Here is a 15,692-nt window from a genome sequence, read left to right as displayed (position 1 = left end):
TCTCACTATTAGATTTTCTGCGTTGTCCCTACTTGCTCTATCTTATGCGCACCTACGATACATAATTATTCACCGTATTTCTATTTAATGAATTATGCATACACGAGCGGCAGCTGCGGCAAGTGCCTTGACCCTAGTTGAATATTAAGGGACAATGGGGCCAATAAAAATTGGCATTTTTACTTCATTTTAATGGGTAAAATTGTCCCAAAAGTGTAAAATCTATTGCACTATGGCTAATTCAATCATAAACTTTTCAATTTTGCTAATTGAGTCCTCAACCTTTTCACGTTTTACCAATTGAATTCATCTGGCTAACTTTAGCCGGAAATCGTTGACGTGGATGCCAGCCATCCTACGTGACACGATCTGCGCTGACATGGAAAATTTTTAATTTTCTTTTTGCAAATTTTATGTATTTTTTCTTCTTTCTTTCCTTTTTTTTTTCTTCCAAGCCCAACGAGGTTGCCAGCCAAACCTCGCCAGTCACTGGGCAAAGGCCGCGAAGCCCTCACCAAATCTGGACGAGTGCCTTGTAGCCCTCGCTTGTGGTTAGCGAGGGTTGGCCGGCCCTCGCCAGTCTTGGTAGCAAAAAAAAAAAGAAAAAGGAAAAGACAGAAAAAGAAAAAGAAAAATTCAAAAATTGTAAAAAAAATATAAAAAAATTGTTTACGTCCGTGACGGCCGTTCTACGTGGCACTACCGGTCCACGTCAGCTATTTCTGCTTAAAATTGACCAAATGGATTCAATTGGCTAAACGTGAAAGGGTTTATGAATCAATTGATACAATTAAAGAGTAAAGGCCTGAGTTGACCAAAATGAACTAGGTTTAGGACTTTTTGAACAATTTTCTTCATTTTAATGAGGTCTCACATAATAAGTTTTCTTTTCAGATAATGGTCCATAGGTTTTGGAATTTTTGTGAGTAAAAGGTAATAATTTCTCATCATTCAGTAGGAACCGCCCTGACTGGACCTCTAACGCGAAGCAGGGGACCATTTGTGCGTCCTCTAGCTCGAGACGAAGACGTTCGGCAAGGTAACTCCAGCAAGCAAAATGCCGAACTGCGCTTTACACGACATTGAAAGACATCGTCGAGGAGCACGCAACTGGCCGTGGCAATCCGAAGACGAGCCTGTCATGCAAGAGATTATAATATTATTGCTCCTTGCACGATCATGCGGATACGAAACATATTTACGAGATTTTCACGTAACAAACTGCTTGACTAAGGAGGCAAGACCCAGCTCCTCACAAGCAACGTGGCGATACAAAACTCAGAAGCCAGATCAGTCATGATAATATCAGGACCTTATGCATATATATTCCTCAAACAGAGTCGATATTGTGTCAACTTGCCTTCTCTCTCGTGCAAGTTTTGTTCAACACAAGCCGAAGCTGTCACCGAGCAGCAAACACGTTGCTCCCATATGCGCAAAGAGAATACAAGATCTTCATCGGGCAATTCGAATTCAGGCTCCAATGAACCGCTAGATAGAGGTTTTCCTCAGATTTGATATGCAAAGAAGCTGTCTCTTATTGAGCCACTCCGGATTGCAAAATGAAGGCCAAGAACTACGCTGAAGGTCAAAGAAGCATTCATCTGGATATTCCTCAGCTTCAGAAGAAAAATGAAACCATCATTTCACCCGCCACAATGTTTGAGCCGCAAACTAGTGCTGGCAGGAGAGACGGAAGCAGCGGAAACTCCGTTTCCCCCACACTGCCGACTGTTTCAGCCCCGGAGAAAAAGCTGACTCTGTTTGCTCTCCGCCTTGCGGTTCTCGAAAAAGCAGCCACTGGCCTGGGAACCCTTGGTTTCATCTGGGCCACGGTTGTTCTCCTAGGGGGCTTCGCCATTACCCTAGACAACACCGACTTTTGGTTCATCACCATCATTTTGTTAATTGAAGGAGCTCGAATATTCAGCAGGAGTCATGAGCTGGTGTGGCAACACCAGTCCACATGGTCAATAGCTGATGCTGGAATTAGCAGCTTCCGAAAGCTCAGATCGAGCTCTAAAGCTCTAGTTGAATCCATGAAGGATAGGTTGAGTCCCGTAAGCTCTGGTACGAGGAAGCAAAGTCAACACAGCAGGGAAATTTCCGAAACTTCAGATGCGACAAATGTCAGAGATCAGAAATTGCAAAGGAAGCCGACCCGGATTTGGATTTCTTCGGAAGTTCCTATTGTACCTTATATGGGGTGGTTTTTCCTTTCGAGAAATATCAGCAAGATTCTCTATTGGCTTCAGCTCTTATCTGCGATAGCCTGCGTCGTGCTCTCACTGATGAAGCTCATTGAGCACAATTATGGTGAGGTAGATGAAGAAGAGACTGACAAGAAAAACCGGAAAGCTGCTCTGATTATCTTTTATGCCTTGGCTATGGCAGAAGCCCTGGTCGTCCTGACAGAGAAAATTTACTGGGAGTGGAAGGTTGTCATCTGTAAGCTTCTCGAAAGGGTGAACGAGGAATGCGATCTGGGGGCTTCGGGTATGATCTCGACTCGGAGATTTTTCTATGACTCCTATTCAAGATGTATTAATGGGAGCATTTTTGATGGCCTGGGAATGGATATGGTGACTTTTGCGATGGATCTCTTATGTTCAAACTCACCGGATGAGCAGCTCATAGGAGCCAGGATTCTTCACCGGTTTTCTACGAAAGATCGGTTTTCAAACGACACGCTTCAGAAGATCGGAACAACTCTCCCAGTTATAGAGAGACTGGTGGAGATCTTAAACTGGAAAGACCCACAGGAGGAAGAAATCAGGCTATCGGCTGCAGAAATTGTTTCAAAATTAGCCGGGAAAAAGCAAAACTCCCTTCGGGTCACAGGAATACCTGGGGCTGTGGAATCGATATCATCTCTTCTCCAGACAAACAGAAGCCCCAGTTCTGCAGCAGACGAAATTGGTGAAAAGAAAATCATCTTTGGCCATGAAGACTATGGATACTGGACTTTCAATAATTGGGGACTTCTCATTCTGAAGAAACTAGCCCATGATCACGATAACTGCGGAAAAATTGGAAACACAAGAGGCCTTCTACCTAAAATCATAGATTTCACTCATGCTGATGAAAGAATGTTGAAGGACTCAAGTTTCACCACATCACAGGTTTTGAATGTTAGAAGGTCCTTACAGCTTATGAAGAGGCTGGCAAGCACAACGGGTACCACAGGGAAAAATCTCCGGAGAGAGATCTCTGAGATAGTCTTCACCATAAGCAACATAAGAGATATTCTACGGTGCGGAGAGAAGCGGCCGGAACTGCAGAAACTAGGGATTGAAATCCTTACCAGTTTGGCACAAGAAGACGATGCGTCAGAGCGAATAGGAGAGACCGGTGGAGTACTTAAAGAACTGTTAAAGATTTTCTTCCAACAAGGAGAACCGCAAGATCAAAGGGATGTGAGGATTGTGGCCGGCGAAGCCCTGGCAATGCTGGCTTTCGAAAGCAAGGGCAACTGTCATCGAATCTTGAAGTTAAATGTAGTGGAGAGGCTCGTAGAAGCATTGAAGGTTCCGCTTCTTCATGTTAATGCTGGAAGAATTTTGAGGAATCTGTGCACTTACAGCGGATCAGAGTCCTTCAACCAGCTAAAGGGAGTAACAGCAGCAGCACCAATAGTAAGTGCACTCCTTTGCTAAAACTGAACCTGAGCCGGCATCTTGATAACCGGAAAGGGCAGTCATGTACAAGTTTAAGTTGTCCTAGAAAGTATGAAATTAATTGTTCCTACCTAATCCTATTTCCTCAACTCAGGTTCTCAATGCAATCTCGACAGAAAAAGGCAAACTTCAAGAGGTGATGGTTGGGCTAGCGGCGCATGCTTTCAAGTTCACGACAGCAGAAGAATTGACCGCCGTCTTCAAGAGGGCGGGGTTTAGAGAATCCAAATTAGCTTCGGCTTTGGTCGAGATCCTCAGGAGCCATCGGAACCCACATATAAAGGTGCCAAGAATGAGAAGGTTTGCTATCGAGCTGGCAATCTGGATGATGAGAGAGAAATCAACGAATGTGCAGATCTTCAGGGATCTGGGCATGGAGGAGGAGCTTGAAGGAGTCTTGGATACGACATCAGAGCTAGAAAGCTTCAATATTTTCTCTGGCACCATTGGACTAAGCAGGCACAGCTCCTCCATTCACTCTGTTGTTGAGACCGCACTCATGCTGCTGAAGAACGGGTTTGATCAAACAATAGGGTACTGACCCAGTGATGATGCCAAATTATCCAACAAATGGAAACATGAAGGTATGCTACACTACACATTTCCATTCTATAATCCCAGAAGTAAAGAAATAAAGGTAATTGCTTCTCTAGCAACTCTGCGCGACCTTCTGATGAAATTCTTCTGAAAGCTATCACCTTCTTTATTTGTTCCGCACTTATGCAAATGAGTACATAAACCAACAGGTTCTTTTATGTTTTTTCCATTTTACTCCTGAGCATTCAAGCGTCCAAGAGTTGCATGTACCGTGATTCTGAGGTCCCTACTTCTGCTGCTAAAAGATCAGGTTTTTCCTTCCAAATCTTGTTCTACTTAGCAGCAAATCCAAGACTTAAGGACGACATAATCCAAGGCAATCATTACAAATTTTACAAGTGACTGCACAAGAACAAGAATCCCAAAAGGCAATTCATCATGCAACTGAAGTTAAATAAAAAGACAAGAAATAACATATCGCTTACTCTGTGGCTATGGAAGGAAATCTCACAATGGATCCATAGATCGTCTGTGTTATTCGCTTCTCTGAAACCCCCTAAACCGGATGAGATAAGAACCAAAAAAATAAAAACATGGGAACTTGCAGTTGAGCACTTCACTCTATAAAACAAAAGTCAACGAACTAAGTTCATAAACTACGAGAACCGAGACATTTTTGAGATTGGATTCGCAAGAACCTCGTTTCCTGCCAATATCAGGGAGTTTCGAAGCTAAGATGAGTTCGGATTGAGCGTCTTGACGGTGAGCGAGCTCAGTCGCTGTGAACTGCGAAAATGAAGAAGAAACCCGTAAGAATATATTGTTGAAACAATATGATAAAATAGATTTTGCTGACAAAGCCTCCATGAAGCACGAAAGACAAGCAGGCAGGGGGCAGACAAAAGAAAGAGAAGATCATGTGAGCGTGGAAGCAGATTGGCCACCGAAATAATAAAAAAAGTGGCCTGGTCTGTCTTGAAGCAGAATTAGTCGTAGCCTCAATAAATTCTAGCAGCTTGCACTTGTCTTCAACTGCAGAAAGTCATAGGACAAATAAATGCAGCAGTTTTTTGAATACTAAAACCTTAGCTATAAATAGAGCGCTTGTGAAGCATTGTAAAGATTTCCGGGTGTTCGGACATTAGCCCGTCGCCGTTCAGGCATGACTAGCTCTCATTCTTCCCCGTGTTTATGTTGAGCCACCATAGCCGTGCGCCATCAACATGGGAGGGCAGCCGCATGTGGTCCAACATGGAGGACACAATTGCCCACGATGGCGGCGATGGCAGGTGGTCGTGGGACGAATGGCCCACTCGGATGCTCAGCTTGGTACAAAGAGCTACGGGGGATGCCTGGCGGGAATTACTTCCTCCTTGTACTAACGGATTGAATGTAGCAGCGTTGGACATTACATGACATGATCACACGAGGTTGGTCCAAAAACTGATCGTCTATAACATGCCTCGGCATTGTCTGAACCCATGATTCGTAGTCGGGATTGGCAATCTGCTGCCCATCTTCTTGCTCAAGTGTTTGGTGGAGGAGCGGCTGTTTCGCCAATTAGGAAGCCTTGAATATCTTCACTTTCAACTGAGGACAAGACATTAGTCTCCCGGAGAAGATAATTGTTGTCATTCAACTTCTAATATGAGAAAGTTAGCCACGTTCAGATTTGAAGGAAATGGATATTTGGGAGCAGCAGTCATTGTTGTAGCTTGTAGGGAAGAAGTCTGCGTGCCCTTGTCGAGCTCCGATACCATAAAGACAAATGAGAATAGGAGAGTATTTTGCTAAATTTCCCTATACCATTTCATAGGTATATACTAGATAAAAATAAAATAATTCAAACAACTCAGATTATAGAATCAAAAACAAAATAAAAACAACTCAACATTAATTCTGTCACGCGCAGTTACTATCGAAATCTTCCTGATTAGGCTCCGGTTTAGACCGAGATTGAATGTGTGGATCAATACATCTAACCATCTAATCACAAAAAAAGAATTCTATGTACAGATCATCTACTATCGAGACACATGTCCAATTTTAAAGAGAGCTGCTAGCATGACCGGTGTGACGGTCAAAGGCCAGCCACAAAATTTTCTTGTCTCCAACACAAGCGCTTGGAAATTTCCAAACAAAACACAAGTCTCTTTCTCTCTCATAGAAAATATGTGGCAGGGGGTTGACCGTCCATTTTCCAAGCTAACGGCATAGTTATGCAAGTGTTTTCCAATTTTGAATAGAAGATTTTATTAAAGACCCATGGTTTTGAAATTACATGACTTGAAGAGGAAAAAGAGATGGAAGTAAGGAAATGGAAAAGAATAGTAGCAAAAAAAAATTCTAAAAAAAAATTCAAATTGGTAACACAATTGTCAAGGAATTTTAAACAAAAGCAAAGTGTTTGTTTGTGTTAGGAAAACCTTCGTATGATACGAAACCATCCATTTTAATTATTATCTGATCAATGCAGATGTTGTTGATAGGTAAAGTTAATATGAGGAATGCTTTGCTACTATCTGTAGTATCCAAAGCATACAGTAGAAAGGCATCTACAAGCTAGATGGACCTTTACAGAAGGTGAACGAGCCTGGTAGAATGAAGTGTTCACAAGAACTTGGAGAGACCATGATAAGATGAACAACTAGGTAAAGTCTTGATCACTAATATATTCAGGAGAATCAATAGATAGCAAATCAAAAGTCAGTTTTTAGCATAAAGCTCATATAGACTCATTGGATTATTAATAAAGGCAGTTCTCTCTATATCAACTGTATGTAACGACTCGATCTGACGAGAGCGGAGAGTGGTCGCCGGGGCCAGAGGGTCTGAATAAGGAGTGACTTGTGGTAGGCTTTTAGGATGGCGAAAAGAAAGGGGGAGGAATGAACTGAACTTTGTACCGAACAGGGACGGGGTGATTCTGGAATATATATATGAAAACTGGAATTAACTTACGGAAGTGTCTTTTGACGTAACGACAATATTTAGCTTTGGAATTCTAAAGTTAAGCGTGCTCAGGTGGGAGTATTCTTAGGATGGGTGACTTTATGGGAAGGTGCCCATCACGTCAAAGGACAAAACCGTGATGTTTGGTATGGGAAGAGCCAAAGTGGACAGCACCTCAAGTACGTTAAATCCAGGGCGTCACAATGTGGATAGCCAACTATTGTATCTATTAACTCCAATGTCTATTTGATCTTCTTAAAGATTCTCCAACATCTAATTAAAGCACTGTATAAGAAGCTCAAAGCAAGCTAAAGCTCAAAGCAAGCTAAAGGATTGGGTGAAAATTGAGAAAGCTATAATTCTGATATTGTCTTGTTCTTTCTTGGTACTCCAATCGCGATTCTGCTCACTTGTGATTCTCTCTATCAGAATATCTTGTTGCATTTTGGAATTTGTGATTTGAAAAACGAATAAGTGCAATAGCAGTGTTTTTTTTATGGGATATGTACACTAGAAGTTCTAAAACTTATTACGAAAGTGCAATTGAGTCATAAAACTTGCAAAAAGTGCAATCGAGTATTAAAACTTGTCAAATGGTTCAATCAAGTACTAAAGTTAACACCGTCTAATTTACTAAAGGAAAATGCTGACATATCTTATTTTATTACTTTTCTTGAGACACGTGGCGATGATAGGCATCCAACAAGCGCTACGTTAGAAAAAGATAAAAAAAAAATATAAATTAAATTAGAAAAAAGCTAGAAGTTCCAAAAAAAAAAAAGCCAAATCTACAACCTGCGGTTGTGGCTAAGTCCTCGCTGGTGGCTGCCGCCACAGCTGTCGAGAAGGGTTGGCGGAGGTCGCCTCGGCCTTCCCGAAGCCCATCGACCCTTGCCGGCCTCGGGCGAGGCCTTGCCTGGGGCCGGCGAAGGTCGTCGGGCTTCGGGAAGGCCAAGGCGACCTCCGTCGACCCTTCCCAACGGTTGTGGCGGCGGCCATCGGCGAGAGCTTAGCCACAGCCGTTGATTGTGGTTTGCTTCTTTTACTTTTATCTTTTTTTTAAATTTAATTTATATTTTTTAACATTTTCTAGCATGGCGTTGGACGCCACATCATTATTACATGTCTCGAGAAAAGTAATAAAATAAGACACGTCAGCGCTACGTCTGCATTTTCCGTTAGTAAATTAGACGGTGTTAATTTTATGACTCGATTGAACTAATTTGATAAGTTTTAGGGCTCAATTGCACTTTTGGCAAGTTTTAGGGCTCAATTGCACTTTTGTGACAAGTTTTAGGATTCTTAATGAACATATCCCTTTTTTTTTTATTGATAGTGTGATCTATTAGCTTTTGATAACAGCAGCACTTGCCACATTATAACATCTCTTGAGATAATTAGTGAATTCCAGCCTTGATGGTAACCGTTAGTCTGGGAGAGAGCACGTAGCTTTGATATAAGCCAAATCATTATAAAATATGCTTGCAATATCTTCTATCTCTTTAGTATCTCAATATCTATTCGATAAAACCATTTGAATCTAATATTGAATTGTTCATGTATCTATCAAGTTTTAACTTAAATTATTCCGCGAAAATTTGTTAAGTTTTTATGTCAATCTATTCATTCTTCTAAGTTGCATCGTTATCGTTAGCCTCAAAAGTTTGTTTGGTTCGGATTTGGGAAAACAAAAGAAAAAACCAAATCAATTTGATGATAGATCGAGATTTTTGAAAATCAAAATAAGATAATCATCAAATAGTTTACTCATCAAACAATTTTAGCTTTGGACCAAATAATGGTTTTCATGAAAGGATGCATGCTTTCGTCAGGCTAAAAATAGGTGACGATTTCCCTAAACAAATTCTAATATGGACTACACATCTTGTTCATTTCTCATCTGTTTCTTACTCACCCTTTTCTTTATTTCATGTCAGCATAATAAATACGCGTATACTTACTGTATTAGATCAAAATAAGGAAATCATGCAATCGATACGCGGCCCTAGAAAAACATATCTTAATATAGACTACGGGCCTATTTGGTCCGACTTTGGGGGAATGTCTTTGGCAAAATGCAAAGGTCTTTTAGATAAAAGGGTATTCCAAAATGCAAATAGTGTTTGGTAATATGTATTTTAAAATTACGTTTGAAAGCAACTTTAGTCTAAATACCGTTTGGTAAAAACTAATTTTGTAAAGGACTTTTGCTAATATTTAACAAAAAAAAATTTAGGTGGAGCTCAGCCACTGGCAGGCCAAAACGGCCGCTGGCCAACCGCCAACGCCCAGATCTGGCCGCCGGCTAGCCTTGCTTGAGGTGCCCAACCTCAGGCGTTGCCTGGGTAGTGCGACAAGCGACGGTCGCCGGGGTCACGCGACCCCTCATGCAACACCTTAGGCCTACACTGTATAATATTGTCCGCTTTGGGCCCACTGACACTCACAACTTTAAAACGCGTTACACAGTTATAGAACTCCAGGCCTTATAAGCCAGTCAAGGACTCCCCCTAGGCGATGTGGGACAAGGGAGGCTCCCCCTCCCTTCCCTGCGCACGTCCGAGGACCGAGGCGCAAATGCACCGCCATCCCTCCTCCCTGTGCACCGCCGCTTGGGTCATCACACTCTTCACCCCTTACGGGCACAGCGCCCTCGCTGTGGCCCCACACGCGGTTGGGAGTCGGCTCTGATACCACCTGTAACACTCCGGATCTACACTGTATAATATTGTCCGCTTTAGACCCACTGACCCTCACAGCTTTAAAACACGTTACACGGATATAGAACTCCAGGCCTTATAAGCCAGTACAGGACTCCCCCTAGGCGATGTGAGACAAGAGAGGCTCCCCATCCCTTCCCTGCGCACGTTCGAGGATCGAGATGCGGACGCACTGCCATCTCTCCTCCCTGCACACCGCCGCCTGGGCCGTCACACCTCAGGTGGCGGTCACCAACCTTCGGACCAGATCCTTGGGGAAGATGAATAGTCCATGAACAGTGCTACTAGCATTCCGAAAATGCAATTTGCCAAAGTGCCTCTAGACCTGCCTTGGGCTAAAGGACTTTAGAGGTCTTTGGAAATGCAATTGCATTTCCCCAAAGTGCTCCAAAAAAATTGCTCAGCGCCATTTGCATTTGGCCAAGGGACTTTAGAGTCCAAATGCTCATTTCAAATGCCGAACCAAACTGGGCTTACGTATAGTGAGGTCAGCTGTTCAACATATCTCAGCCTAGACAGTTAGAATTTGTTACTTCTGCATATAAGGTAAAAATTGAAGAGGCACTATGCTTCTTTGGACCATGGAACACTGGTACCATACTTATAATATTGCCCATCTTCTTACTGTCTCTCTCCTCTCATTGGCCCTGTTCTTACCTTAGAAGCACTCAGCGAGCACATAACAGAGGCAAAATCACAGAGAATGTCAAAACCTCAATGCAGCGAGAACCCGCCAACCCTGACCCCGCCAGCGGACAAGGCCATGTTGAGGAGCTGGGTGGAGTCAAGAGCTACGTCTCTGTTTCATCTGACTCTAATCTCGCCATCGTCCTCGTGTCTGATGTGTTTGGTACTTACCCTGCACTTCCTTTTATTGATGAAGTTTGTATTTTGGGTTCATAGTCGGTGCTTCTGGTTCAATCTACATTATGGGTCAGTGATTTAGTTGTATCTTTGTCATAATCTCTTGGTCTACCTTGAAGTTCTGTTTTTTTTTTTTTTTTTTGGGATGTAATCTGACGAAGCTATCCGATTCCTGCTCTTGAAGCAAGTGGCTATGTCTACGGAGTAGGCTGTTTAATGGAAGTTTATTGAGAGTTGATTCATCATGGCATGTGATTTAGCAATTGGAGGTTACTGAATAGGAGCATAAAGATGGAAAGCCTACTTATATGGTTTCATTTCTATTAATCTGTGTTTCCTGTTCTCAGAGCTAATCATAATTTTGTTGGTTGGGTTCAATGTGCAGGATATGAAGCTCCAAACTTCAGGTATAGACGATTCCCCTATAATCCTTTCTTGCTCCTTGCTAATTGAATTGTTTTATTCTTCCCAGTCCATCTCTGTGTGTCTCTTTTGGGGGTGGTGGAAGAGGTTATGCATGAATGAAGACTTTCCTTCTTTTGGTTCTATTGTTTTTTTTTTTAATTTTCCTTTTTATCGCATTTTCAAATGCTTCACAGTTCACGGTGTTATGACTTTCCTCTAGCTTTGTGCATTAAAATTAACAGACGATTGCTAAGATCTAGATAAGGTGATGACGTGTTTATTTCCCTTGAAAACTAGAGAAGTCAAGAGGAACCACTTCCTTGGCAGCTTATCCAATGTTGCAGTCAGGTTGTTCACTTATGACGAAAATCCTCAATGTCTGTGACTCTGAGCGCTCTCTTGAGGTAGATCTTGAGATGCTCTAGAGTTTTTTGGATAGTGGATATTAGAGAAGCTTTGGTATTCAGAATGTCCAATTGGGGGTGAGATTCTTCTATCTCGACTTAAGTGTCTCAAGCGCATGAGCTTGGCGATCTCTACCAAAAAAGCAGGCCCTTGTCATGCAATTTGATATGTCTTTTCATTAGTATTATTGACCTGTTATTAGTCAAGGACCTTCTAATCTTCCATACTGATGAAAGGTTACTGTACGTAATGCTTAAGAATTCCCAGATGGTGATCGATCTCTTCAAAATCTTAACTCAAAATGATTAAACTGCATGTTTGGTCATCTCTTTAGTTAATTACCAGATATCTATTTTCATTAAGCAAACAGATTGTTAAGCACTCTTTTTCGTAGTCTCAAACGACTCATTGTACAACGTGGATCCTTGTGGGGCATAATTTTAATGTTCAAGAGTCACCGGCTCTAGTCAAGATCTTGGAAGCTGAATAAATTATCTAAAACTCATAATCCAAGGCCTAAATTTTTGTTTAAATCCTCTTTAAATCTTTGCTTATTTCTTCTGTAGAGAGTATACGTGTGCCATACAGGTTCGTAAGCACTGTAACTTATCAAAGAGTGTGTGTGTGTGTGTGTGTCGGATTTGCTCATCTTTTGATTACCTCTTTCGTAACCTAATAATCAGCTGTTTGTTCTTATGGATAGGAAGCTTGCTGACAAGGTCGCAGATACTGGATTTTATCGGTGGGGATCCTTCCGTACCTGAAAATGCCGAAAGGCCTGTCACGGAATGGCTAAGGATCATGGAACTGTGGGTTCTCGATCTTTAATTCGTAAACACTCGCTGTTTTTTCCTCAGAAACTGCACCAGTATTATTCATAAGTTGATCCAGAATTGCCTATCTCAGGATGTTCGCTGTTTTCCCAATATTGATTAGCCGCTTAAGCTACGACTCATAATTATGCATCCAATAGTAATCGTGATTGCTGATGCCAAAAGAATTTTTTTGGCAGGATAAGGGGTATGAAGATGCAAAGCGAATAGTTGAAGCTGTAAAAGGTAAAGGTGCGTCTGCTGGCTTTTGTTGGGGATGTAAGCAGCCTTTTTCTGAATGATTCTTTGAGAGATTTTTCATGTCTTAAAGGATAAGCTTTACAAGCTTGTAATATCGTGCAATGCTCATGGGATCTTCATTTCTTCAGCTAAGGTTGTGGTTGAGCGGGCAACGACAGGGGTCGTCAAAGCTCCCGTGTTATTACATCCGCCGTTTGTTTCTGTGGATGACATCAGGGTATGGTCATCTTTAATTCTGGTACTTTATTAGGCTTTTGGTTTGCATTTATTCAAAGCCAATAATTACTTGAAGTAGCTGTAGGAACCTACCTTTCCACATTTTCACTGTTATGCACATGAATATATTGCATATGGCTTGCATAAAGAAGAAAAAGCAGCTTGGAAAGTTGGAACATACTCGTCGTGTGTAAGATATGATATTTTTCTTTGCTCTTTATAACCTCTGTGAAGAAAATCCGTTTACTCTGCCCACAACACACTAACGGTGTGATGTTTGAATTACCGCGACGTATTTCCACGGCAGCTATTGCAAAGATTAGACAAGCCTATGTTAACAACACATCACTATAATTTATTAGCTTCGTCAATTTTGCACCTTAGAGTATTATGTGATTTTGCAGGAGTTAAGGCTCCAATAGCCATATTAGGATCTGAGATAGACCGTATGTGACAACCAGAACTCCTGAAGCAGTTTGAAGAGATTCTAGCTGCCAAATCCGAGGTGAGATTGAGATAATCGACCTTTCTAGATCCCAAGTCTATGTTTGCATGTTATAAAGAATACATTGCTTTAATTATATCTATTTTCCACAGTTTTTCATTTAAAATATCAATGGCATCAATTCATGATCGCATATCAGAATTTCTACAGAGAACAATTTCAGGGGTGATGTTCTGATTTCTTCGATTTTTACATTTGACGTATAATCTATGGTTCTTGAGTTCATGCACTTCTATTTACTTTCCAATTGGGAAGTTTGATATATGCGAGCCACTCAGAGAGTTTGCTTTGCCGCATGGTAGTAGAGATTTTGTATGAATATGAGACCGTTTCGCAGGTTGATGCAGGAGTGAAGATATTTCTAAAAGTTTCCCATGGGTGGACTATCAGGTACGATGTTGCTGATGAACAAACGGTGAAGTGCACCCAGGAGGCGCATTCGGATATGCTAGAGTGGTTTGCAAAGTGTGTCAAGTGAGGGAAGTCTCTGGCATCCGTCGAACCCCTACTCTCTGGCATCCGTTGAACTCCTACTCTCTGGCATGTGCTGTTTACTTTCTACATTTTGTGATTGCCCAGAAATGGAGAAAGCCTGTGGGGATTCTGTTTTCTGTTTCTGCATCTCGACTCGAGTTTTGCCATAAAGATTATGCAGAGATAGAATCTCTCCCGATCGACGCTTGTATTCTATTTATGATGATTTGGTAATGCTTGAGTAGGACTTAGGATGAACATATACTAAGTTTTTTTCAGTTCTGCTTCCATGTGAAAAGAGGATGAATTCACGCTCAACTCACTATTAAAGTCTAGAACTATATTCACAATGCATTATGACCCTCAAGGCCTCTTCATTCAGCATTCTTGCTCGAAAGCTTTCAAAACTTTAGATTTTTGAGGTGGATGCACATTTAGTTTTGCTTGTCTTGTGGTCCTGTTAGAGTAATTAAATATTAAACCATACCTTCATCTAATAGCTTAAGCTTTTAGAATAGTTGGCAGTGGTTTCACAAAATTTCGCAGGTCTATTTGCTTACCAACCGCACGTTCAGAAGATTTTTAACACTAGATTCAGAAAATTATAGGCCAAGGTTGGTCATGTTAGCAGAACAATGAGTAGGCAAAGAAAAGTTAGCATCTTGCTCTAATCCTAAGTTCAACGCTTGGAACTTGCTATCCGCTGAGGAACACTCCCAAAAGAGGAAACATCAAAGAAAAGGGACACAAAAGTTCTGCGTTTCACAATCACAACAAGCAAAAGAAAACACAGTGAAGAGTCGCCGCCTTTTAGATAAAGATTAGGAGAATAATGTGTCGCCATAATTATGCTTTTTTTTTATCATTTTAATGAGGTCACACGTAACAAATCTTTCATAGATTTTCGAATTTTCTCGAGTAAATAAGTGATAAGAATTATATGAAATAGCCACCTGACCGGACCTTGAACATAAAGCAGGGGACCAATTGTGTGTTCTCCAGCTCTAAGACGAAGACATTCGATAAAATATCTCCCGTAAGCTACAAAAGAAATTCCGCAACTGTGCATTGCATGACATTCAAATAATCGTTGGGGAGCAGGTAAGTTGCCGTGGAAATCCAAAAAAATGTGCTGTAATGTTAGAGATTATAATATCACTCCTGGCATGATCGTGCCGATACGACAACATTACTATATTATGAAATACAAGAAGTGTGAGGAATTTTAAAATGGTTGGTTCCTTATTTGACTGCTTCAATAAGGAGACGAGATCCAGTTGCTTACAAATAATGCTGGACCGACTGATTATACCTTATAATAATACAGTTGGCCAAAGACTCTCATGCATACAGAGACCAGAAGAAAAAGGAGACTTGAAAGGTTCAACTTCATGAGGAATCATCCTGTCATTGGTGTTGAATGCAATACCGCCCAAGGGGCTGTGCATGGCAATATAGAACTCAGAGCCAGATCATTCATTACGACATCAGAAGCGTAGGCACGTATTCCTCTGACAGAGTCAACATTGTCTCGACTTGTCCTCTCTTTTGTACAAGGTTTCTTCAAGACAAGCCAAAGCGAAGTCGTAACCAAGCAGCAACACGTCGATACGTTGAAGTCAATGCCTCCCAAGGAGCCCTGCATGGCAATATAGAACTCAGAGCCAGGTCATTCGTTACAACATCAGAGCCTTAGGCACTTGCACCTCTGACAGAGTCAACATTGTCTCAGCTTGTCCTCTCTTTTGCACAAGGTTTCTTCAAGACAAGCCTAAGCAAAGTCGTAACCAAGCAGCAACGCGTCACTTCAATATGCAGAAAGAGAGTACAAGATCTTCATTGGGCAATCAAGAAAGCTCCTCAA

General features: G+C 41.6%; 1 protein-coding gene, 1 long non-coding RNA gene and 1 pseudogene across 7 annotated transcripts; 2 read left to right on the top strand and 1 right to left on the bottom strand.

Moving 5' to 3' along the window:
• Window positions 1–1,293: 1,293 nt before the first annotated feature.
• LOC115684995 (uncharacterized) lies at window positions 1,294–5,360 on the bottom strand. 6 transcript variants are annotated; one of them, XR_008815443.1, is made up of 6 exons: window positions 4,700–5,360; window positions 3,305–4,179; window positions 3,148–3,220; window positions 2,848–3,054; window positions 2,197–2,746; window positions 1,294–2,112 (listed from the first exon to the last, which is right to left on the bottom strand). It is a non-coding gene; the product is annotated as an uncharacterized LOC115684995 (long non-coding RNA). The 6 variants fall into 6 exon arrangements; XR_008815501.1 differs by having other exon boundaries at window positions 3,148–3,210; XR_004006194.2 differs by having other exon boundaries at window positions 2,848–3,220; window positions 3,305–3,472; window positions 3,582–4,179.
• On the top strand, window positions 1,563–4,539 carry LOC115684983 (uncharacterized). The gene is made up of 2 exons (XM_030609949.2): window positions 1,563–3,635; window positions 3,772–4,539. Exons 1-2 carry the CDS (start codon window positions 1,563–1,565, stop codon window positions 4,216–4,218), a joined length of 2,520 nt encoding a protein of 839 aa, XP_030465809.1. The 3' UTR covers window positions 4,219–4,539.
• A 5,229-nt stretch (window positions 5,361–10,589) lies between the features above and the next one.
• Window positions 10,590–14,090, top strand: LOC130135795 (endo-1,3;1,4-beta-D-glucanase-like; annotated as a pseudogene).
• Window positions 14,091–15,692: the final 1,602 nt, after the last annotated feature.

Source organism: Syzygium oleosum, unplaced genomic scaffold (assembly GCF_021117445.2).
Source record: "Syzygium oleosum isolate NSW1041296 unplaced genomic scaffold, Sole_v2.1 Sole_v2.01, whole genome shotgun sequence".
In the NCBI taxonomy this organism is placed as follows: domain Eukaryota; kingdom Viridiplantae; phylum Streptophyta; class Magnoliopsida; order Myrtales; family Myrtaceae; genus Syzygium; species Syzygium oleosum.
The sequence above is the reverse complement of the archived record's forward strand: the minus strand, read 5'-3'. Positions and strand labels throughout refer to the sequence as shown.

Coding starts and splice junctions, on each gene's coding strand:
- LOC115684983 (XM_030609949.2), top strand. CDS start 1,563: ATGAAGGCCAAGAACTACGCTGAAGGTCAAAGAAGCATTCATCTGGAT. Junction 3,636..3,771: donor TAACAGCAGCAGCACCAATA/GTAAGTGCACTC, acceptor TCCTCAACTCAG/GTTCTCAATGCAATCTCGAC.